This window comes from Salmo trutta, chromosome 14 (assembly GCF_901001165.1).
Source record: "Salmo trutta chromosome 14, fSalTru1.1, whole genome shotgun sequence".
Classification (NCBI taxonomy): Eukaryota; Metazoa; Chordata; class Actinopteri; order Salmoniformes; family Salmonidae; genus Salmo; species Salmo trutta.
The window spans coordinates 59,903,314-59,929,597 of record NC_042970.1 but is presented as its reverse complement, the minus strand read 5'-3'; the positions used below and the strand labels follow the sequence as shown (position 1 = coordinate 59,929,597).

The window sequence follows — 26,284 nt, the reverse complement described above, 5'->3', positions numbered from 1 at the left end:
ATACACTGTCTTCTTGGTAAGCAACTCCAGTGTATATTTGCCCTTGTGTTTTAGGTTATTGTCCTGCTGAAAGGTGAATTCATCTCCCAGTGTCTGGTGGAAAGCAGACTGAACCATTTTTGTCCTCTAGGATTTTGCCTGTGCTTAGCTCCATTCCGTTTATTTTTCATCCTAAAAACTCCCGTCCTTAACGATTACAAGCATAAACATAACATGACGCAGTCGCCACTATGCTTGAAAATATGTGGAGTGCTACTCAGTAATGTGTTGTATTGGATTATCCCAAAACATAATACTTTATATGCAAGACAAAAAGTGAATTGCTTTGCCACATTTCTTGCAGTATTACTTTAGTGCCTTGTTGCAAACAGGATGCATGTTTTGGAATATTTTCTCTGTACAGGCTTCCTTTTCACTCTGCCAATTCGGTTAGTGTTGTGGAGTAACTACAATGTTGTTGATCCATTCAGTTTACTATCACAGCCAATTAACTAACTGTTGGCGGTTTCCTTCCTCTCCGGCAACTGAGTTAGGAAGGACGTCTGTATCTTTGTAGTAAGTGGGTGTATTGGTACATCATCCAAAGTGTAATTAATAACTTCACCATGCTCAAATGGATATTCACCGTCTGCTTTTTAAAAATAATTTACCCATCTACCAATAGGTGTCCATTGTGAGGCATTGGAAAATCTCCCTGGTCTTTGTGGTTGAAATTCACTGCTCGACTGAGGGACCTTACAGATAATTGCATGTATGGGGTAGTGACAAGTTAGTCATTTAAAGAAATCATGTTAAACACTATTATTGCACACAGTGTCCATGCAATTTGTGACATGTTAAATACATTTTTACTCCTGAACTTGAATAGGCTTGCAATAACAAAGGGATTGTATATTTGACTCAAGACATTTCAGCTTTTCATTTATGAATTTGTAAAAATACCCCATAATGCATTGTGTGTAGGCCAGTGACATTTTTTTTTATTGCCTGTAAACACAACAAAAGTAGAACAAGCTATACTTGAATACTTTCTGAAGGCACTGTAGCTATCCAACCGTAATAATCTCTGCACGGCGTCAGGTAGGGTAGGCTATGCACCAAACGGCCAAAGCTTACTTGAAAAAGTGAAGAAAGTGGCTATACTGATGTCAGAGCAAACCAGTCTCTGGTAAATTAATGCTTGGTTACATGAAATGTTAGTTTGGCTGCACATACTACATCACAAGAAAGGCATTTAACCCTTAGCTGGTATGCTTTATTAATAGAGAAATAATCATGTACATAGGCCTACAGAGTAATGGTTGTATCGAAGGTTGGTTGGACGTGACTGAACTTCGAGGGCTTCTTCCCTGGACACAGATTAAACAATTGAGATTCTGCATTGAACATGCTTTTTAGTCCAGTAGAAGTCCTGATGTGTATCTGGGAAACTTTGCATAAATGACAATATAAATAAAGTAAAAATAAATGAGTAAAGTCTGTATTTGAGTCAGATTTCCCAATAGAAACAACCTTTTATGCTGCAGCAAATTACCTCAGTAGATATTCCATTTTATATCATTTCAGTTTTCCCTTCATGATTGAGATAATCAAACAGCATTTGATAATCTATACTCAAACAAGAATACAATCTCATTTTTGATGAATGTGGATTCTGTTGTCAAGAGATGTACACAAATAAGTAAATAAAAGAAAATAGCTAGCTAAATATCACATTGAGGAATGTTACCCGTTTAAAGTGTTTGTTTTACATAAACCTCTAGAAATATTTCATAAAATATAGTATTTTTTATGATAAGGCATTCCAGTACAAAAACAGAAAGCTAAATTAGAGTATTTGTGTATTTATTCCCTTTCTGACCACGGCTATACAGAATCAAAGTTTGGATTTGGGAAGTTCAGATTTGATGGGTTATTGGGATCGAAATCATCGTCTTCCGCAAAATCCTCTGGGTCTAGGTCCGCCTCAAACATCCTCTGTAACAAACCATCCACGGTTTTGTATCCTGGGAGGAAGCAGGCAGAAAGCTGAGGTCAGTACAGATGGTTAAAAGGGAAGGTCCTATTCAGGTAGACTACTACCGGAACTTGTCTAACAAAAACGCAGATTTACATTTCCCTATTGAAAACAGGTTTTTGATAAACCTTTTCAAGGTAGTAAATCATAATTCATCACATAACTATGATGATTCAACGTGCATTCAGAATACACAACACATTATAGCAGCCATAATATTTAAAAATGCATGAATTGCCATATGCATATAATTCCATACACGTTAATAGATTTCCAAGGTATAAAATGTATCATACCACCATACGGGTGATTCAGACAGTGCTACAATGAATTCTCCTCAAAGCTTACTTTTACAGGCGATCTTGAACATGAGTGCAGGTTTTTCCTTGGTCGACTCAGAGTTGCCCATATCATTGTCGTTCGTTTCCATGGCATCCACCAAGTTTCCATCCAGTTTCTCTCTGATTGGCACAAAGAGAAAGCACAACGAAATCAAGATAAACATGGCTGTTCAGGAGGATACATCATTACAGAACGTTCTGATGTTCTGAAATGTTTTGCATAGATTGAGCAGCTATGATTGTCATGCTGAATAGGAAATTGTATCAATTCATCACATTTCTATCTGGAACTCTGAATATTTCACCTCACTGAACATCCCCCAGTCTGCCACATCTACTGGCCAATAAGCAATTAGCAAACCCTTTATTTTAAGGCAGTGCATCATGAATACTGTATGTGGTTTAGCTTGGAACATGACTCATGGCTACAGGAAATGATGCATGCTACACTTTCACCCCTCTGACTCAATACGAAATCAAGCCCACCCCATGGCATAAAAAATGTATTCTTCTCTAATTGCAAAACTATCAGGCACGTACTGTTTGACGCCCAATTCCAGCTCCTCAATTTTCTTTTCCAGAGAAGATTGTAGGTTACTTTGGTCTACGGTGTACTCCACGAAGAAGGCTTCCAGGACGAAAGCAATGAAAATACTGAGGGAAAAAAAACATGTGATACTCAATTCTCATAAAGAGTTATCAAATGCCGAGTCATACTATGCTGAGTTCCAAAGTGATTCCAATCACTACCCCTTAGGCACTCCTGCAGATCTGAAACTATTACATTGGTATAAGTAATATGGAGGACATTCCACCAAGTCAATCAAAAGATAAAGTGACGTTATTACCATAATTGCTTAAACTTGTCTAATCCTACATTAGTGCCTGGGGGTAGGAGCTAGGGGTCGATTTGTAATTCAGCAATAGAGTATCATTGAGAAAAGTTTGTTTGGTTCTCAGTATTTCAAATGAGACTTGTTCTTACTTGATAATGATGATGACAACTACAATGTGGAAGAGGACGAAGAACATCCTGGCTGAGATGTGAGTGACCGCGGTGAAACCGCTGGACAGCAGTGGGACCAACATTAAAGAAAATAATAAAATAGTAACAATTCGTCAGAGTGGTCAAGTTAGCCTGGCAACTTTGAGAAACACTGAGAAATGACCCAGTTGTCTGGATCCTAAAATAAGCTATGAAGACTGTTTAGTAAAGAAAAAGGAGTTTGTGCAATTTCATCACATTTTTAACCCTCTACACACTAACCTACTGTAAAGTTTTAGTCAGTGACCACTGCTTACTGTACATTACAATACAAGATTTCTATCTTGGAGCAACATTTTCACAAGAGTACATAAAAAGTATTGGTTTTAGCTTAATTCTGTATTTTCCAAAGCGTTGAAAAGGATATCATGCCACTGGTTGACCACGGTGAGTTCCAGTAACAGGATAAAAGAGGAAATGACGTTGTTAAAGTTGTTCTTGCAGTAGTTGTGCTTGGCGAACACTGAGTTTTTGAGCAGAGGATTTCCACAGAATGCCTTATCCGGATCAGTGGAGTTGGCCTCGAAAAAGCGTATTTTCCCTTTGAACAGCTCCATTCCCACCATGGCAAATATGTAATAGACCACCTGAAAAATATAATGGGACAACTACAGTGAGGGAAAAAAGTATTTGATCCCCTGCTGATTTTGTATGTTTGCCAACTGATAAAGAAAGGATCAGTCTATAATTTTAATGGTAGGTTTATTTGAACAGTGAAAGACAGAATAACAACAAAAATATCCAGAAAAACGCAGGTCAAAAATGTTATAAATTGATTTGCATTTTAATGAGGGAAATAAGTATTTGACCCCCTCTCAATCAGAAAGATTTCTGGCTCCCAGGTGTCTTTTATACAGGTAACGAGCTGAGATTAGGAGCACACTCTTAAAGGGAGTGCTCCTAATCTCAGTTTGTTACCTGTATAAAAGACACCTGTCCACAGAAGCAATCAATCAGATTCCAAACTCTCCACCATGGCCAAGACCAAAGAGCTCTCCAAGGATGTCAGGGACAAGATTGTAGACCTACACAAGGCTGGAATGGGCTACAAGACCATCGCCAAGCAGCTTGGTGAGAAGGTGACAACATTTGGTGCGATTATTCGCAAATGGAAGAAACACAAAAGAACTGTCAATCTCCCTCGGCCTGGGGCTCCATTCAAGATCTCACCTTGTGGGGTTGCAATGATCATGAGAACGGTGAGGAATCAGCCCAGAACTACACGGGAGGATCTTGTTTTAGATCTCTAGACAGCTGGGACCATAGTCACCCAGAAAACAATTGGAAACACACTACGCCGTGAAGGACTGAAATCCTGCAGCGCCCACAAGGTCCTCCTGCTCAAGAATACATATACATGCCCATCTGAAGTTTGCCAATGAACATCTGAATGATTCAGAGGACAACTGGTGAAAGTGTTGTGGTCAGATGAGACCAAAATGGAGCTCTTTGGCATCAACTCAACTCGCCGTGTTAGGAGGAGGAGGAATGCTGCCTATGACCCCAAGAACACCATCTCCACCGTCAAACATGGAGGTGGAAACATTATGCTTTGGGGGTGTTTTTCTGCTAAGGGGACAGGACAACTTCACCGCATCATTTGACGGGGCCATGTACTGTCAAATCTTGGGTGAGAACCTCCTTCCCTCAGCCAGGGCATTGAAAATGCGTTGTGGATGGGTATTCCAGCATGACAATGACCCAAAACACACGGCCAACGCAACAAAGGAGTAGCTCAAGAAGAAGCACATTAAGGTCCTGGAGTGGCCTGGCCAGTCTCCAGACCTTAATCCCATAGAAAATCTGTGGAGGGAGCTGAAGGTTCGAGTTGCCAAACGTCAGCCTCGAAACCTTAATGACTTGGAGAAGATCTGCAAAGAGGAGTGGGACAAAATCCCTCCTGAGATGTGTGCAAACCTGGTGGCCAACTACAAGAAACGTCTGACCTCTGTGATTGCCAACAAGGGTTTTGCCACCAAGTACTAAGTCATGTTTTGCAGAGAGGTCAAATACTTATTTCCCTCATTAAAATGGAAATAATTTTATAACATTTTTGACCTGCGTTTTTCTGGATTTTGTTGTTGTTATTCTGTCTCTCACTGTTCAAATAAAGCTACTATTAAAATTATAGACTGATCATTTCTTTGTAAGTGGGCAAACGTACAAAAATCAGCAGGGGATCAAATACTTTTTTCCCCCCACTGTATGCAGTCAATCAATCAGTTGCAACACAGGATTACATAGAGGGATATTTCATTCCAATCAACTGTCTGATGTTTTCAGACATCATAATACAGTGTAATTTAAATATGAGTCAATGACCAAGACCATCTAATTTGTAGATCCAGCTGTATGGCATAATCCAAAATGAACAGACGACATAAGCACCACATTTGTAGTCCTTATCTTTTCCATTCATTTAGGGTTGAGGCATATAGCTGGATATACATAGCTGATAGATTGGGAATTGGATTCATCTTGACCTTTCAAATCATCGGATATCCCTTACAAGCATCAATCTCATGAGCTTAGTTCAACTGAACCCAAAATATAAGCTTGTTTTACTCCAATGTTTGTAAACAAAGTAAATGTAAAACCCCATATAGGCTCAAAACATGGTTACAACTATAATTACAATTTCATGGATGGTCAGTCCTTGCATCCATAGCTTTGTCTATGAATTTGAGAGTGGTTACATTTCTCCAGCCCCATCCCTCAGCTTTTTAGTGAAACAGTGGAGGGGAGTACACTGTTATCCTGATTGGCACTTTAAGCTCAATATGCAGGAATAGGGTCACACTTTGGTCCATAAATAAACACAATAACTTATTGGTGTAATTTAACTACACACTAACAACTTACGACAATGAGCTGTCCGAATGTGAGTATCGTTGGTCCAATCTTGATGAGGGTGTTGATGATGGCACGGAACCTGAGGGGAGAAAGAACATCAGGAAGAGTTCCACATCCAAGTCTATGAATGAGAATATCAAAATCAACCATATCTGACTTGTATAGGTCTTTCTGCAAATTCATTTGGTCACAGTAGCTACTGCAGATACTAGCTCTGGTAGTTAAGGGAAACGGTTTGATAATGTTTCACATCTTAATTTTGAAGCACACACACACCAGACACGGCTCATACAGGAAATGGAAGTCTTTGACCTCCTAACCTTTTGATGTTGTCCACCACTCGTATGAGCCTCAGAATGCGCAGGATGAACACAATGTCCAGGATCTGACGGCTGGTGTAGCCTCCAGCTGGGACAAAACACATGAACATCACAACATGAACGCCAGGCAGACTCGGAGGGCTAAATCATTTTACATGCATGTGTTCTATGCTGCAAGAGGGCACCATCGATAGCATAAAGAAGGAAAGGACACAAAGAAAATAAGCAGCATCCCAAGTCAACATAGGAAGCAGATGTTTGATTTATAGAGCTTTTCAACAAGCTCCTCAAAGTAGGAAACACCTCATCCATCGCCAATGTATGCCACCCACTACCAATGTCATTATATACTATACTGATTTTCAATAATTTAATTGATGAGTATCTATCAGAAGTCATCAATAAAACATAAAAAAAACATGAAGTACTATTTTATCTTTCATTGTACTTTTGCTCATTTTCAAAAATGAAACATAACAATGACCCCTCATTCAATAGGTTTAAAATAATACATGAAAAGGTCAAAGAGCTATGGGCAACAGAAACAGTAGGATGACTCCAACAAACCAATGAGAGGCTTACTATAGGTGACCTTCCACTCCTGCTTCCCAGAGCCAGCACAGCGTTGAAATAACGTAAAACACCAATGTTAACTCAATGTCAACAGCAGCCAGCATTAACAATGAGCCGCCATCAGAGGGTGGCTCATGAGGAACAGCAAACCGCAGACAAAAATGGACAATTAAGTTGGACATTGTATTTGCCTTAATAAACAATGACAGTAAAAGTTATTATCTCAAATGGCATGGTGGACAACAATCTGAAATGTAGGCACACTGCTGCTGAGCCCTTAAAGAAAAATAACAAAGAAACAATAATTTACTGTTTGTGAGTAAAGAGTGGAAGTCATCGATAACACAATGTGCTAGATTTAAAGACATATTGGGCCGGTTTCCCCGGACACAGATTATGCCTAATCCTGGAATAAAAAGCATGCTCAATGGAGAATCTAATGGAATTCTAACCCAGGACTATGTTTAGTCTGTGTCCAGGAACATGGCCCATTTTGGTTTTGAATCTTCAAACTTAAAGATATGTAGCAGTACACTTCTCCACTGGGCGTCGATAACATGGATGTCAATTAAGGCAGCCCCCCACCCCCCTCCACCTCTCTGATTCAGAGGGTTTGGGTTAAATGTCGAAGACCGGACTAGATATCCCTTTTCCCTTCCCTAACACAGATTTAGGTTTTACTTACATAATTTCAGTGCTGAATTGATGATCATAGCAATCAAGGCAGTGATGACAATGATGGTGTCAAACCTGTGTGCATAGTGGTGAGGAAGATATTACTACACAAGAAATTCAACCGAAGCAGAAACGGTCTCCTTTCATTGCAAATCAATCATCATATACCTAATCAGCTAGTGCCACTTAAGTACGCAAGCCCTAGTCACAGAATTAGGGATGCTGCATCTACATGGAGTAAGGAAAACATAAAACTTTGCTTCTAATATTGAGCAGACCTGGGTTGAAATAGTACTGATTTTCTTTCTTTCAACTTTAGCCGTGCTTGATTGAGCTTGCCTGACACAATGGAACAGTCAAAAAAGTGCAGACCCTCAAAACGCTTAAAGTATTTGAAGGGAAAACAACAAATTATACTATGTATACTACTACTGGCTCCATAAGGGGTTGGTTTCCCAGATTAAGATTGAGTTTTGTCCTGGATTAGAAAGCAAGCTCAATGGAGATTCTTCAGTAAGCACGCTTTTTAGTCCAGGACTAGGCTTAAAATCGCTGCCCGCGTAACCGGACGAAAATGCTTGGGCTTCTCACCAGTTCCAGAACTGGTGTCTGGAGAAGAAGGCGCGCGGTTCGAAGCTGTACAGTTTGAGGAGGATCTCTAGGAGATAGAGAACCAGGAAAGCCCACTCTACGTTGGCTATCAGCGGGTCCTCCTCGTCCAGGCCGATGAACACCGCGTTAACCAGGATGATGAGGTCGTAGGTGTACATGAACGCCCTGGATATCACACACACACACACACGGAAAACAACACAAGGATATACAGTGCCTTGGGAAAGTATTCAGGCCCTTTGACTTTTTCCACATTTTGTTACGTTACAGCCGTATTCTAAAATGGATTAAATACATAAAAATCCTCAATCTACACACAATACCCCATAATGACAAAGCACATTTATTAAAAATAAAAAACAGAAATACCTTATTTACATAAGTATTCAGACCCTTTGCTATGAGACTCGAAATTGAGCTCAGGTACATCCTGTTTCCATTCATCATTCTTGAGATGTTCCTACAACTTGATTGGAGTCCACCTATGTTAAATTTTATTGATTGGACAAGATTTGGAAAAGCACACTTCTGTCTATATAAGGTCCCACAGCTGAGAGTGCATGTCAGAGCAAAAACCAAGGCATAAGGTCAAAGGAAATTGTCCGTAGAGCTCCGAGACAGGATTGTGTTGAGGCACAGATCTGGGGAAGGGTACCACAAAATGTCTGCCGCATTGAAGGTCCTCAAGAACACAGTGGCCTCCACCATTCTTAAAAATGGAAGAAGTTATATACCACCAAGACTCTTCCTAGAGCTGGCCAAACTGAGCAATCGGGGGAGAAAGGCCTTCGCCAGGTAAGTGACCAAGAACCTTGTCACACTGACAGAGCTCTAGAGTTCCTCTGTGGAGATGGGAGAACCTTCCAGAAGGACAACCATCTCTGCAGCACTCCACCTATCAGGCCTTTATGGTAGAGTGGCCAGAAGGAAGCCACTCCTCAGTAAAAGGCACATAACAGCCCGCTTGGAGTTTGCCAAAAGGCACCTAAAGACTCTGAGCTTGAGAAACAAGATTCTCTGGTCTGATGAAACCAAAATTCAACTCTTTGGCCTGAATGCGTCTGGAGGAAACCTGGCATCATCCCTACGGTGAAGCACGGTGGTGGCAGCATCATGCTGTGGGGGAGTTTTTCAGTGGCAGGGACTGGAGACTAGTCAGGATCGAGGCAAAGATTAACGGAGCAAAGTAGAGAGATCCTTGATGAAAACCTTCTCCAGGGCACTCAGGACCTCGGACTGGGGCAAAGGTTCACCTTCAACAGGACAACGATTCTAAGGACACAGTTAAGACAACACACGAGTGGCTTCGGGACAAGTCTCTGAATGTCCTTGAGTGGCCCAGCCAGAGCCCAGACTTTAACATCTCTGGAGAAACCTGAAAATAGCTGTGCAGCTATGCTCCCCATTTCACCTGACAGAGCTTGAGAAGAATGGGAGAAACTTCCCAAATACAGGTGTGCCATGCTTGCACTGTCATACCCAAGAAGACTCAAGATTGTAATTGCTGCCAAAGGTGGTTCAACAAAGTACTGAGTAAAAGGTCTGAATTCTTATGTAAAATGTGATTTACTTTTAATAAATTAGCAAACATTTCTAAAAACCTGTTTTTGCCTTGTCATTATGGGGTATTGTGTGTAGATTGAAGAAAACAAAACAATAGAATACATTTTAGAATAAGGCTGTAACCTAACAAAATGTGGAAAAAGTCAAGGGGTCTGACTACTTTCCGAAGGCACTGTCTAATTTCAGATACTTTCACACGCTCCCCCAAACCTCTTCCCTGTACGTCTGCTGAGTAACGTCTACACTCATTGGCTGCACTCACCTGTGCTGGACCATGCGGCAGACGAGACGACTGGGGGAGGAGAGATAGAGAGAGGGGAGCCATGTCTTGAGGGGGTGAGGCCGTGACTTCATCATGATCACCTGGATGTTCAGGAGGTCCGCAAGCTGAACAAATGCCACTTTCCCTGCACAGGTGGATGGACGGATGAAATTAATTAAGGCTTCAGCTCAAAGCAGGTGCTGCATTGGTCAACACTACGGTCGCGTTCCAGGGTAACTACATTGCAGGCGTTGCATTGCATGAACTAATGGTTGTGTACCATGTCAGTGACTGGGAATTCGGGCTTCAAATGGCTATATCATATGATGTGGATGTTAGCTGACATATTAAACACCTATCCAGGTCCATCTGCAATTTACTCAGCATGTAACACAGCTTTGTGTGGGTCTCTGTGTGAAGTAGACTCCAACCACTCACCTATGCAGCCTTTGTTGTTGTCGTCGGAGACGCTCCACAGCAGCTCCCTGTGGGCGTTGCTGATGTCCGGCTGGACCAGCCGCACAAGCTGGTTCCAACAGGCCTGGCTTACCACAGGCGCCTCATCTCCCTTCCTCTCCTGCAGCACGCCGAAGGCACGCACCATCTTGTGCCTCTTGGCCCTGACGAGCTTCCGTACTTCTTCCTGATTGCATACATAGGATAGGAGTAGGATGAAGTCGCCCGTAGACGCTGATCTTGGCTCAGTTTAGCATTTTCCCCACAAATGGTTGAGGTTAGGATTAGGGGAGGGGATCCTAGACCTGTATCTAGAGGAAACTTCACCACAAAGCACATGGGTGAAGTGACTTCACTTGACCTAAAACCTCAGATCAGTGAAGATGAAGGAAAGCATACTTTAGACTACAAACACTCACCTAGGGAAAGTGATGAGAGGGTTATATCATAAATGAGTCCTTTTAGACACCACACAATTATCAGCCGCTCACTTTTCCCACCAACTCAGCGGGCTTGTGGTTAGAGTGTCCTCCCTGAGATTGGAAGGTTAGGAATTCGATGACCGGCGGAGTCATACCAAAGACTGTAAAAATGGGAACTGGTGGATCTCTGCTTGGCACTTAGCATTAAGGAGATTTGAGGGTAAGGCCCTGCGATAGACTAGCATCCTTTCTTGGAGGGTGTACTTGTACACCAAGCTGCCTTAAGCTACAGAAACAGGAGATAGGAGCAGGAGCCTATGAGCCATTCCATCTCACACAAGCCAAGACTACTTACATTTTAAAGTCACCAATATTGAATTTCATAATAAAACACAAAACACTCAAAATAGCTACCTTTAAGTAACAACCTATGAAAGTTATGTGACGTTCAACTAGCTCATTCAGACACGCTCTACACAGAATGAAACAAACCATATCAGAACCAACAAAAGGAGCAAATCTGCAAAGAAATTGCTTATATCATTGTCTTGTCCACCCACTCTACCTTCAGGTACTTTTTGTAGTTGTTGTACACGACCGCCAAGAACACTGACATGAAGATGTAGGTGTTGATGAGGATATAGGTGATGAAGAACACGGCAAAGAAAACGCTGAAGTTGTACGCTGGCATCCTACGTAGGGAAATAAAGACAAAAATACAAAAAGATTTGTCCACGTGTCTGTATATAGATTAAACAATTAAATTACTTGTGATATTTTACAGTTTAGTCATTTAGCAGACACTTATCCAGAGCGACTAACAACCAGTTTATTCAACTTCAGTAGGCAACACCCAACTCGTATCACCATCATTGCAAGTATAATCTACTCCCAGCAAAATTGTTGTAGGTTTATTAGGTACACCACCCTTTCACGGAAATGGTTCGCTCCTACAGACAGGGAGTCAAGTGGCCGTGGCTTACTATATCAAGCAGGCAGATAGGCAGAGACATTCAGTTACTGTTCGATTGAACATTAGAATGGCAAAACTAGTGACTTAAGCGACTTTGAATGTGGTATGATCGTCAGTCCTAGGTGCGACGGTTCCAGTATCTCAGAAATGTCCGTCGTCCTGGGCTTTTCACGCACGACAGTGTCTAGGGTTTACCGAGAATGGTGCATCCAGCCACAAACAGGTAAATAACAGCGCAGTACAACAGTGGTGTGCAGAACGGCATCTCGGGAACGCACAACTCGTCGGTCTTTGACGTGGATGGGCTATTGCAGCAGAAGACAACACCGGGTTCCATTCCTATCAACTAAAAACAAAAATAAGCGGCTCCAGTGGGCACGCGATCGACAACACTGGACAATTGAGGAGTGGAAAAACATTGCCTGGTCCGACGAAACAAGGTTCCTGTTGCGTCATGTTGGTGGCAGAGTCAAGATTTGGCCTAGGCAGCATTGGTCCATGGCCCAATCCTGCTTGGTTTCAAAGGTATGGGCTGGTGGGGTAATGGTTTCCTGGTACACATTAGGTCCCTTTAGCAACGTTTCCATGCCCCGAAGAATTCAGGATGTTCTGGAGGCAACGTGGGATCCGACCCAGTACTATGGGTGTACCTAATATAGAAAGGGGCATGCCAAAAGGCAACTTTGCACTTAAAGTTGCACTACAAATCAAAAGTCATACAGTTAACCTCTCTCAGGGAGGTGGGACGCTATTGGGGAGGATGGACGCTATTGTCCGATTTCAAATAGGCTTTACGGCAAAAGCATAAAGTTAGATTATGTTAGGACAGTTCCAACACAAGAAAAACCACATAGCCATTTTCCTAGCAAGGACAGGTGTCACAAAATCCAGAAAACCAGCTAAAATTATGCACTAACCTTTGACGATCTTCATCAGATGACACTCCTAGGACATCATGTTACACAATACATGCATTTTTTGTTCAATCAAGTTGATATTTATATCCAAAAACAGCATTTTACATTGGCGCGTGATGTTCAGAAAATATTTTGCCTCCAATACTGCCGGTGAATCAGCACAACAATTTACAAAAATACTCATCATAAACGTTGATAAAATATTAAACTGTTATTCAAAGAATTATAGATGAACATCTCCTTTATGAAACCGCTGTGACAGATTTCAAAAAAGCTTCACGGGGAAAGCACACTTTGCAATAATCTGAGTACTGCGCTCAGAAAAAGACATCAAGCAATACAGATACCCGCCATATTTTGGAGTCATCTAAAATCATAAATAGCATTAGAAATATTAATTTACCTTTGATGATCTTCATCAGAAGGCACTTCCAGGAATACCAGGTCCACAATAAATGTTGTTTTGTTCGATAAAGTCCATAATTTATGTCCAAATACCTCCTTGTTGTTTGCGCGTTCAGTAAGCTACTCCAAGTGTAGGAAGCGCAGCCAAAATGTTACGACGAAAAGTCAAAAAAAGTTATATTTACGTTCGTTCAAACGTTTTTAACTTAGAACTTCAATAATATTCCAACTGGACGATTCCAATGTCTTGAAAAATTTTTTGGAACACAGCTACCCCTCACGTGAATGCGCGCCAATGAACTCATGTGCTTTCCTGAGTCAACAACTTCCAACTTCCTTTGTCCACTCTCTGTTCACAATAGACACCTCAAACAACTTTCTAAAGACTGTTGACATCTAGTGGAAGCCTTAGGAAGTGCAAAATGAACCCTAAGTCACTGTGTGTTAGATAGGCAATGACTTGAAAAGACTACAAGAACCAGATTTCCCACTTCCTGGTTGGTTTCTCTCAGATTTTTGCCTGCCATATGAGTTCTGTTATACTCACAGACATCATTCAAACAGTTTTAGAAACTTCAGAGTGTTTTCTATCCAAATCTACTAATAATATGCATATTCGAGTTCCTGGGCCCGAGTAGTAGGCCGTTTAATTTGGGTACGTTTTTCATCCGGCCGTGAAAATACTGCCCCCTACCCAAAAGAGAGGTTAAAGCTAGAATCCTTAAATGCTACATCCATTTTCTGACTTATAAATTAATGATAAATACCCATTGATTCTTAAAGAATAACTGATAAATGCCTCATGAGCTCAGTCCAACTGTCATACTCCCTCAGAACCCAAAATATAAGATTAGAGTAAAAACAATTATAAACAAACACTGTCTATCCTCAAACATGGTTAAAACTATATATTTGTGATATAGTGGATGGTCATCCCTTGCATCCATAGCTGTGTCTATGAATTTGACAGTGGTTACATTTCTCCAAGCTCATCCTTAAGCTTTTTACCAAAACAGAGGTGGGGTGCCAGATGTTATTTTTTCAATTAAGCATTCTAGCTTTAAAAATAATTCAAAACTTACTAGATTTCATAAAAATAAATCACAATAAAGTCATAATAAAAGTCATATGGAATATGGTTGGATAACGTATCCAGGGTACTCACATGATATCTGGGCTGTTGGCAGTCGTGACTAGGACATAGAGATCAAAGACAATCTCCAGATAGTTGGTGAAATAGGGGCGTCCCTCTATTGTTTTAAGGCCCCTAGGGAGGAATCAGGAGCACAAATGTGGTTTGCATTATGTCCAACAACAATGCCCCCCCCCCCCTCAACAACAACAAAAACTTTACAGAAATGAGCCTGGATGAGTGTCTAAGGGCAACTTGATCCTAGCCCCCTCCCTCTTTGTAAACAGGAAGTATAGATGGATGTCCTCTACTAACCCTACACAAGGACGGTGTAGGATGACATAACCATCAGAAAGAAAAGCAGTGCTCTGAGGGGCTAAGATTAGGTTTGGGAATTGGGATAGAAAAGCTGATTCTAGACCTTCTCTTATAGAGGCAACTACAGTAGTTTTCAGAGCAACTTTATGAAGTGCTACGCCTTTGGTAGTAATTCTTTGCTTGCTAACTATACCAGACCAGCATGGGTGCAGGCTTTTGTTCCAACCCAGCATGAACACGCCAGATTCAACTAATAAAAGGCTTGATAGAATATGAGTTGAATCAGATTTGTTAACCCTAGTTTTGTTTTTTAATTTCTATTTTTTAAGTAAAAAGAGAGTTTTTGCTTCCCTTCCCCCTACCCTCAAATATGACCCATATGTATTTCCTATGGAATCCACTGCATTGCACTCGTCAAACTGACTTTTCTTTGTTACAACAATAAAATCGAAGTAATTAATAAAATATCTTGTTTTTAAATGTTCATTAATCACCGTTCTCATTTCTCCTTTTGAGTAAAAGCAGTTTCATAAGGAGGCTCATAAGAATGTTGACAGACATACAGTTGAAGTCAGAAGTTTACATACACCTTAGCCAAATACATTTAAACTCAGTTTCACAATTCCTGACATTTAATCCAAGTAAAAATTCCCTGTTAGGATCACCACTTTATTTTAAGAATGTGAAATGACAGAATAATAGTTGAGAGAATGATTTATTTCAGCTTTTATTTCTTTCATCACATTCCCAGTGGGTCAGAAGTCTACATACACTCAATTAGTATTTGGTACCATTGCCTTTAAATTGTTTAACTTGGGTCAAACGTTTTGGGTAGCCTTCCACAAGCTTCCCACAATAAGTTGGGTGAATTTTGGCCAATTCCTCCTGACAGAGCTGGTGTAACTGAGTCAGGTTTGTAGGCCTCCTTGCTCTCACACGCTTTTTCAGCTCTGTCCACAAATGTTCTATAGGATTGAGATCAGGGCTTTGTGATGGCCACTCCAAGACCTTGACTTTGTTGTCCTTAAGCCATTTTGCCAGAACTTTGGAAGTATGCTTGGGGTCATTGTTCATTTGGAAGACCCATTTGCGACTAAGCTTTAACTTCCTGACTGATGTCTTAAGATGTTGCTTCAATATATCCACATAATTTTCCCAACGCATGATGCCATCTATATTGTGAAGTTCACAACTCCCCCCAGCAAAGCACTCCCACAACATGATGCTGCCACCCCCGTGCTTCACGGTTGGGATGGTGTTCTTCGGGTTGCAAGCCGCCCCCTTTTTCCCTCCAAACATAACGGTCATTATGGCCAAACAATTCTATTTTTGTTCCATCAGACCCGAGGACATTTCTCCAAAAAGTACGATCTTTGTCCCCATGTGCAGTTGCAAACCGTAGTCTGGCTTATTTAATGGCGGTTTTGGAGCAGTGGCTTCTTCCTTGCTGAGCGGCCTTTCAGGTTATGTCGATATAGGACTCGTTTTACTGTGGATATAGACACTTTTGTACCCGTTTCCTCCAGCATCTTCACAAGGTCCTTCGCTGTTGTTCTGGGATTGATTTGCACTTTTCGCATTAAAGTATGTACATCTCTAGGAGACAGAACGCATCTCCTTCCTGAGCGGTATAACAGCTGCGTGGTCCCATGGTGTTTATACTTGCGTACTGTTGTTTGTACAGATGAACATGGTACCTTCAGGCATTTGGAAATTGTTCCCAAGGATGAACCAGACTTGTGGAGGTCTACAATGGAGGTCTTGGCGGATTACTTTTGATTTTCCCATGATGAAAAGCAAAGAGGCACCGAGTTTGAAGGTAGGCCTTGAAATGCATCCACAGGTACACCTCCAAGTGACTCAAATGATGTCATTTAGCCTTTCAGAAGCTTCTAAAGCCATGACATCATTTTCTGGAATTTTCCAAGCTGTTTAAAGACACAGTCAACTTAGTGTATGTAAACTTCTGACCCACTGGAATTGTGATACAGGTATATATAAGTGAAATAATCTGTCTGTAAACAGTTGTTGGAAAAATTAATTGTGTCATACACAAAGTAGATGTCCTAACCGACTTGCCAACACTACAGTTTGTTAACAAGAAATTTGTGAAGTGGTTGAAAAATGAGTTTTAATGACTCCAACCTACAGTGAGGGAAAAAAGTATTTGATCCCCTGCTGATTTTGTATATGTTTACCCACTGACAAAGAAATGATCAGTCTATAATTTTAATGGTAGGTTTATTTGAACAGTGAGAGACAGAATAACAAAAAAATCCAGAAAAACACATGTCAAAAATGTTATAAATTGATTTGCATTTTAATGAGGGAAAAAAGTATTTGACCCCCTCTCAATCAGAAAGATTTCTGGCTCCCAGGTGTCTTTTGTACAGCTAACGAGCTGAGATTAGGAGCACACTCTTAAAGGGAGTGCTCCTAATCTCAGTTTGTTACCTGTATAAAAAGACACCTGTCCACAGAAGCAATCAATCAATCAATCAATCAAGATTCCAAACTCTCCACCATGGCCAAGACCAAAGAGCTCTCCAAGGATGTCAGGGACAAGATTGTAGACCTACATAAGGCTGGAATGGGCTACAAGACCATCGCCAAGCAGTGAGAAGGTGACAACAGTGCGATTATTCGTAAATGGAAGAAACAAAAGAACTGTCAATCTCCCTCGGCCTGGGGCTCCATGCAAGATCTCACCTCGTGGAGTTGCAATGATCATGAGAACGGTGAGGAATCAGCCCAGAACTACACGGGAGGATCTTGTCAATGATCTCAAGGCAGCTGGGACCATAGTCACCAAGAAAACAATTGGTAACACACTACGCCGTGAAGGACTGAAATCCTGCAGCGCCCGCAAGGTCCCCCTGCTCAAGAAAGCACATATACATGCCCGTCTGAAGTTTACCAATGAACATCTGAATGACTCAGAGGACAACTGGGTGAAAGTGTTGTGGTCAGATGAGACCAAAATGGAGCTCTTTGGCATCAACTCAACTCGCCGTGTTTGGAGAAGGAGGAATGCTGCCTATGACCCCAAGAACACCATCCCCAACGTCAAACATGGAGGTGGAAACATTATGCTTTGGGGGTGTTTTTCTGCTAAGGGGACAGGACAACTTCACCGCATTAAAGGGACGATGGACGGGGCCATGTATGGGTCGTGGATGGGTATTCCAGCATGACAATGACCCAAAACACACGGCCAAGGCAACAAAGGAGTGCTCAAGAAGAAGCACATTAAGGTCCTGGAGTGGCCTGGCCAGTCTCCAGACCTTAATCCCATAGAAAATCTGTGGAGGGAGCTGAAAGTTCGAGTTGCCAAACGTCAGCCTCGAAACCTTAATGACTTGGAGAAGATCTGCAAAGAGAAGTGGGACAAAATCCCTCCTGAGATGTGTGCAGACCTGGTGGCCAACTACAAGAAACGTCTGACCTCTGTGATTGCCAACAAGGGTTTTGCCACCAAGTACTAAGTCATGTTTTGCAGAGGGGCCAAATACTTATTTCCCTCATTAAAATGGAAATCAATTTATAACATTTTTGTCATGCGTTTTTCTGGATTTTTGTTGTTATTCTGTCTCTCACTGTTCAAATAAACCTACCATTAAAATTATAGACCGATCATTTCTTTGTCAGTGGGCAAACGTACAAAATCAGCAGGGGATCAAATACACTTACAGTGAGGGAAAAAAAGTATGTAAACTTCCGACTTCAACTGTACAACCAAAATGGTTTTACAGATGCTGGATGAGGAAGCCATTTGTGCCTCTGACTCAGAATCAGAGGTATCCAATTCAGATGGCACAGACTATGTGCCTGTGGGTAAAGTTGGAGTTGTGGATGCACCTGGTAGTCCAGCTGTCCTAGAAGATTCTACAGATGGGGAGGACTCCTGAGTAAAAAGGGGTCTTACTGGAGTGAACCCCCCCCCCACACACACACACTAAAGGCAGGACCAGAAGCCATAACATCCTGAGGAGCTGCTCAGGGCCTGTGCCGAGGTCAACAGTTGTGTCACCAAAAGTTGCCTGGGAGCTGTCCATTAGTGACAACATCATTGAGGAGGTCCTAAAGTGTACACATTTAGAAGGCCGGAGAAGATTGACAGCAAAAGGGACAGAGTGGAGAGAGGTCAACAAAGAGGAACTAAAGGCCTTTATTGGTTTAACCCTCCTCTCCGGCATGGAGAACAGGTGGGATGTCTCCACACGGGAGCCATTTTTGGATCCACTGCAGAATCCAATGTATAAGGCCACCATGTCGGTTCGGAAGATATGAGGATATCCGTCGATACCTGAGGCTTGATGCCAAGACGACCAGAGTGTTCAGAGAGGCAACGGACCACCGGGCAGCCTTCGGGTATGTGTGCGACCTTTTCCTTACAAACTGTAGAGGAAGGTTCATCCCCAGCGATTGCGTCACAGTGGAGGAGCAGTTTTCCTCCAGACGTGACGCTTTGCATTCCGTCAATGAGTTCAATCTTGGTTTCATCAGACCAAAGAATCTTGTTTCTCATGGTCTGAGAATCCTTTAGGTGCCTTTGGCAAACTCCAAGCGGGCTGTCATGTGCCTTATACTGAGGAGTGGCTTCCATCTGGCCACTCTACCATAAAAGGCCTGATTGGTAGAGTGCTGCAGAGATGGTTGTCCTTCTGGAAGGTTCTCCCATCTCCACAGCAGAACTGAGGCAACAGAAAGCTGTGGGGTGATGAAAGAGAGCCACCACCACTCAGAGCAGCCAGGGCCAGAAGAGGAACAGGTGCCAGCTCTTCCCAAGCGCAAAGGATAGGAAAGTCAGCTGCTGGTGTTCTCAGTGCAACACACCCGTCTGCAAAGAGCAAAGTCACATGCTTGTTGTTTGTAACAAATGCATGGACTAAAACAGCATAAGTAAGCATCACACACACGCAAACTTTGTTCCTTTTAGTGTTCATATTTTCTAAATTCATAATTATAAGTGTAGTCATTTATATTGATGAACATTGGATTTTCAAATAAATGTTTAGAAATATTATAAAACATGCTTAAGGTGGTTGTAAGAAAAATATGCTAATATTTTCAATATCCGTTATGGAATTTCATAATATGTTATCATTGAAATGTGTATCAAACTGTTGAAAAGCGACTAAAAACATTTTGTACAATAAAATAATAATTGAAAGGTCCAAATCATCACTCAAAATAATTATGTTCCACAAAATGGATAATATTTGAGACCCATATCAATAAAACACAGATATTACATTATCGGGTCATTTTGACCCAGCATATGTATTCTTGTGGCACCATGTTTACTATGCATCCTAGGGTTAATGCTTGGCTGGAATAAAGGCCTGCATTCAGACCAGGCCTCTGGAGACAAAATGGTCACCCCTGTTCTAGATTTTACAATGCTGGCAGACATGCCCATATGACTACAGGATATTCCTGATCCTGACTTACCTTTTCCCAAAGAGTTTGAGGGCCATGAGTGAGAACATGAGCACACTGAACATGAAGAGCAGGAAGACATAGAGGATCTGAGGCAGTGCGTTCCGGATGCTTCGGAACGCTCTCCGGAGCTAGAGGAAGGAAGAAAGAATGACTGAGTGACAGAAAGGGAAAGGGGATACCTAGTCAGTTGTACAACTGAATGCATTAAACCGAAATGTGTCTTCCGCATTTAACCCAAACTCTCTGAATCAGGGGGGAAGATGGTGTGTGGCAGACAGACTTTACCTGTCGTCCCTCAGTGATATTGACCAGTAGGAGGGGCCTCAGTACCCGCGACCAGCGGACAGCGTAGAAACCACTGGCTTTCAACACCCCATAAATGATCATGTCAACAAGAGAGAGCTGAGGAGGAGAAAAATGTCAATTATTACCCCGTTTCTTTCATTGTATTGGGAGTAGCTATTCAAAGTTGTATGCTAAATTCCAAATCTACTTCTAACGACTCAAAGTAAATTGTATAGATTTAGTGTGGTAATTGTATTGTAGCCATATTGTTTCCATCTATCCAATCCTGAAGCGGGTGAGTGTAATGGCTAGTGGTTGATTTGCAATTCAGCATTTTGGATTATTTCAGAGCAATTCTCAAACTTCCTAAATTGGAGCCCAGTGTTGGAAGTTGGAATTGGGTCTAGCTTCAAGCAGCCATGCTGCTTGAAGCTAGACCCATTCCAACATTGGGCTCCACTTTTCCACACACTGCTCAATCAAGAGTCAACACTACTCCAGTCATACTATTTACATTGAAATAGGTTTTACCAACAATATCTATCTATCGCTATCAATACATGTTTGCATACATGGTCAATTCAGGAGTTAGCGGTGTCCAACAGTGCATTCAAAATGACTCATTTGTTTATTCTGAATCAAACTGAGTCACAGCGTTAACACTAGGAAGTAACTAGGAGTTGAGAATCCCTGACACAGGGAAACTTCGGGCTAAAGGTTGTTTCAGAACAATGTGCAAAGCACTTCTCAGGACATTCTCAACTTGTCATACAGTTTCTTCTAATGCTGCTACACTGACAGTCACTGGGTGGTTTTCCCAATTCCTTCCTGGCCAAAGTAGTCAGCGATTTCTTTAAACGACCGAGACTAATACATGTTAGCAATACCTTGCTTTCGGGTTTGATTCCAGTATTGTTCATATATACAGAACATGTATAAGCTGTCGCCGGATTAAAATCATTGTAATAAATTAAAATGTTTATTCAGGTACCTGTACCTAGACAGAGATATGCATACTGAATCAAAAGCACTGGATCACAATGACCCTAGTGTTCATGTCTTGTGAGGAGAGGTAGGAGAGAGCAGAACAGACAAGGAGTTTCCGATGTAGTAGTTGGACAAATAAAGTTGTATTGTACTATATTGTATTCCACTAAAGAACATGAGGGTAATACGCACTCCCTAAACTTGAGTACACCAGGGCTGGGCTGAAAAATAATACAGATAAGAAATGAGAGGTCCGCAGAATTTTGCTGTTCCCCTGTGCTTTATTCCTGCACCTAAAAATAATTCCATTGCAGTAGTTGAGTCGCACCTACCAAAATGATGCCAAAGATGCAGATGTTCTTGGGGTCTTTCCAAAACCTTTCCCGGGGAATGACTTTGGCGTAGTGCACGAGCCGAGCAGTGAAGGCTGCCAGACAGACAAGCTCGATCACTGAAGTCACCTGAGGGAGACACAAACAATGTGTGCCTGCTATCAATTCAGTAAAAGATTGCATATGCACAACCAATTGTTAGCAACCCAGTTTGACCGGGGGTGGCGTTAATTTGGTGCAAACAGGAAGAAAAAAAATGCTTTGAAACAGGAGGGGCTACATGAACTTGTCCAATGAGAACATTTCAGTTTCAGAACATTTCTGCAATGTTCCCTAGGCCTAATGAACACGACCCTGGTACTCTCATCAAAAAACAGAGGTCACACACAGTGCTACACATAATACAATTGTCGGACAACTGTGGATACATTTAAAACATGAAAAAAGCAATACAACAAGCCTAAAGAAACTGGGTTATTAGTAACAGTTTCAAGAGACAAAAATTCCTGCATACCGCTTGGAATGCTTCATTATCTCTGGGCCAAAACATTGGCGTTTTAAAAGACTGAGAATTGCACCAAGTTGAGAGGAATATCATTGTGGATATCTACCCATATTGGCAGAGGGACAACTGCTGGGTCTTCAAAGATGGCCAAAGCCAGGTCCACTAGGATGAAGGCATACACCAGGATCTGGAACCCCCAATGGTTATAGAGCAAGTACAATCTGTGGAAGAAAAGCAACAACCAGAATCCACATTTCAACGGAATCATCCAATATCTTCAACCATAGATAGTCAGAGAGAGGGTTGTCTTCTTTTCCAGTCTGTTCCTCACATATACACACACACACACACACACACACACACACACACAAATACGGCCTATGATAGCAGGACTACCTTTAATGCTATCCTTAAGCTACAAGTGACAAGATTATATCTATTTGTATTTATTCTAATACACGCTCTGTCTATTTCGATATATTCAACCAGTTGAATGCTCTGGCAACTATAACCTAACATCATTAAACATATCCATATCTACCTACCTTATAGCTTGAGGTGTTGTGTCAAAAAAGATGTTTCTGTTATACTGGGCGTCTGACACGTACACTGCTGCAAGGTCAAAATCCTGGAACACCCCCACAGACAATAAAAGCAGCCTGTGAATACTCTACGCAAATAAAAGCTTTAGTATATCACAGCCGTATCTAGATAATACAAAACAGTAGGGTCTATAGGTTTATTATATGTATAAAGTGTCTCAAGGGACCTGTCCATGTAAAAAGGTAAAACTGTGGATCCCAAGTCAGCACGACCACTCGAAGACGCTTGAAAAATACAGGCGCTGGATGAAAAATGAAGTGTGTGATCCAACTGGTCAAGTCATGCAATGGGTACAGTTTATGATCATATGAATCCATGGGATCCTTGATGTCAGTAAAGCATTTAAGCAAACAGGGACATTGACTATGTATAATGTACATAGGCTGATAAGTGTCAAGGCAACACAATCAACTGAAGATAATTAAGTACCGTTAGTGTGTAATGAACCAAAATTCTAATTTCAAGGGGAAAAGGCTCCGCCCAATATAGGCAAACAAACATGTTGATGACATGTATAATATAAAAGTTAAAGGAAAACACGCGTGGTGTGTTGGCTGTGACAAAACGGATTATTGCCATGCCAGTAAGAGAGCCTATAGTTGGTGCATGACCATTTCATGCATTATTATCATGATTTAAAAAAAATATACAGCCTACAGTAGCCCAGAGCAACTTTATAAAACTATGCACATACGGTACTTTGCACGAACGCAAACAACTTAAGTATGAGATTATGTGATGAGACAATGACAGAAAGAAAATACTATATAATGTATCGACTTGGAAATGTAACGGAGCACGGATAGGTGATACGTCAGCAATATCCTACAAAATATCACTTACACCCTTTGTCTTCCCGTTCACAGTTTCAGATGTATTTCCACTGTTTCTTATGCTCTTTCCATTTTCCGGCGCCTCTTCTGGAGTGATTTCCTTTCTATCTGGTTCAGACATTGTTTTTAGCATTACATTTCCCTTGAAAATGTACTTTTCTCCTCTTTCGTAGGCCTAGATAAACTATTCGCTCCTGTTAAGTTAGCAGGATATCCCGTGATTGAGTTGGGAGTCGTCGTCCCCCCCCCCAAATTGTTATAACTCCTGTTTTCTTGCACGTTACTGCGTCTGCTACATATACGTTCCTCAAATATCACACATTCTTGTCGAATTGAAGGCATGCTAACATTTTGACCTCCTGTCGTAATCGGAGGATGGAATAGCCTACTGTCTTTTTTTGAATGATAACATAAAGATTGTGAAGGGAATGCTTTATGCCAGGATTTTTTTATCTGTCATGTGACAATTTTTGCGGAAATAGCGGAGGAGAGACGACCGCGCTGGAAGGAAACGTTATGGCATAGTAGAGTTGCCAGAATGTGAGAACTCTTGGGATGTTAGAACTCAAGGTCCGTACAGCACTCGAATTAGAGAAAACATGATGTTAAAGTTAAACTGATGCTATACACAGTGTACAAAACATTAGGAACACCTGCTCTTTCCATGACAGACTGACCAGATGAATCCAGGTGAAAGCTATCATCCCTTATTGATGGCACCTGTTAAATCCACTTCAATTAGTGAAGATGAAGGGGAGGAGACAGGTTAAATAAGGATTTTTAAGCCTTGAGATACTGGCGTGTGTATGTGTGCCATTCAGAGGGTGAATTGGCAAGACAAAACATTTAAGTGCCTTTGAACGGTGTATGTTAGTCATAGCTGCGGGAAATAGGGGTGCTGAGTGTCCTGCAGAAGCATCTGGGCAGTGTTGCCAACTCCTCAGTAAGGAAAGTAGCTATTGGCAGTCCTAAAAGTCGCTAAGTGACGGCATCACTTAATTTGCATAATTGGCCATGTACATGTAATTGTGACAGAAGCTGTAGGAGAGAGGAATAATGTCTTGGGAGAGACAAAGTGAGTAAAAAACACCCTAAATATGTTTAGAACTACAAAAACTTCTGTCAATTCTTGTTTTTTTTTATATCACAATTCCAACCCTCCTATCTGGGCTTCGGACTGGCAAAAGAGACACTCTGGCGGAGTTACTTAGTTAAAAAAAAAGATATTGATATTTTTCTTAATTTGGTTTGGTTTTTAACCTCATGGTCCACTTAGAAGCCTACAACAAGTCACAGTAAAACATGAACATTTTTAACCATACATTTTTTTTTTTTTACATTTGTCATTAACAATCTAAATGGACCAAAAGAGACAATAGAAAAAACTGTCAATGGCAATGTGAGAGAATTATGGTAACTAGTCTGGCCCTAATTCAGGTTAAAAAAAAATAAATTCATGTAAGCCAGGGCGGGATCAGCCAGCAGCGGCTTCCCGCATGCGCGATTCATTTGCAGTCTGGACGCGGAGGGGTGAACATCTCCTGCTCTAACTGCAAAGCTGGGAGGGACTGCTGCGTGAGGACTGGGCCGCCTGTGAGTGCTTTGGGACAGGGGTTGGGCCCACGGCAGCACCTGCTGCTCGTTGCGAAGAGTAAGAACGATACGTGCTTTCACGTCAGTCTCAAAGTCTCCAATAACACCAGAAAAAGTTGCTAGATTTGTTGCTAGTTGCTTTATTGAAAATTTGTCGCTAGAGGGGTCTGAATACTTGATAAATATAGCGACAAAGCAACACTGCAGCTGGGGGCAATACTTTTCACAAAAGTAGTGCACTGGGCCTTTAATAGTCCTGTATTAGCAGTCTATGTGCCAATGTGGGCAAAAAAATCCCAAACTATGATGGTAGTCGGTGCCAGGAGCACCAGTTTGGGTGTGTCAAGAACTGCAACGCTCCTGGGTTTTTCATGCTTAACAGTTTCCCAAGTGTATCAACAATGGTCCACCACCCAAAGAACATCCAACCAACTTGACTCAACTGTGGGAAGCATTGGCGTCAACATGGGCCAGCATCCCTAAAACTTCAATCATTAATGCTTTCCTTTGTTTTTGATAACATTAGCCATGTTTCCATCAAACCATTTAATTTTCCAGACATTTAGAATTTTTTGTATACAATTTTAGGGGCCTTATTTATAGGCTTGTGACATGATCGGTGCTTGACTTGCAAATAAAGGCAAATACAAATGATCTTGCTTTCATTGTAACCAGGTAGGGTTTATTATCTACTAAGCATGGACTGATTGTGACTTTTTTTGTGTGTAGTCCAGCGGCCTTGATTTCAACGTTCCCAAGATTTTTGGTCCGTACCAAATGTGACTAATTTCAGGAAACTATATGTCACTCCTTGACA

General features: G+C 41.5%; 1 protein-coding gene across 1 annotated transcript; it reads right to left on the bottom strand.

Annotated features, from left to right (window-relative positions):
- Positions 1–958: 958 nt before the first annotated feature.
- Positions 959–24,317, bottom strand: tpcn3 (two pore segment channel 3). Its single transcript, XM_029776599.1, has 19 exons — positions 23,885–24,317; positions 22,984–23,066; positions 22,545–22,659; positions 21,934–22,062; positions 20,615–20,731; positions 20,339–20,457; positions 14,600–14,701; positions 11,705–11,831; positions 10,700–10,904; positions 10,262–10,406; positions 8,416–8,601; positions 7,835–7,899; positions 6,577–6,664; positions 6,266–6,335; positions 3,771–3,990; positions 3,344–3,434; positions 2,899–3,012; positions 2,366–2,478; positions 959–2,006 (listed from the first exon to the last, which is right to left on the bottom strand). Exons 1-19 carry the CDS (start codon positions 24,005–24,007, stop codon positions 1,867–1,869), a joined length of 2,352 nt encoding a protein of 783 aa, XP_029632459.1. The 5' UTR covers positions 24,008–24,317; the 3' UTR covers positions 959–1,866.
- Between the last annotated feature and the right edge of the window lie 1,967 nt (positions 24,318–26,284).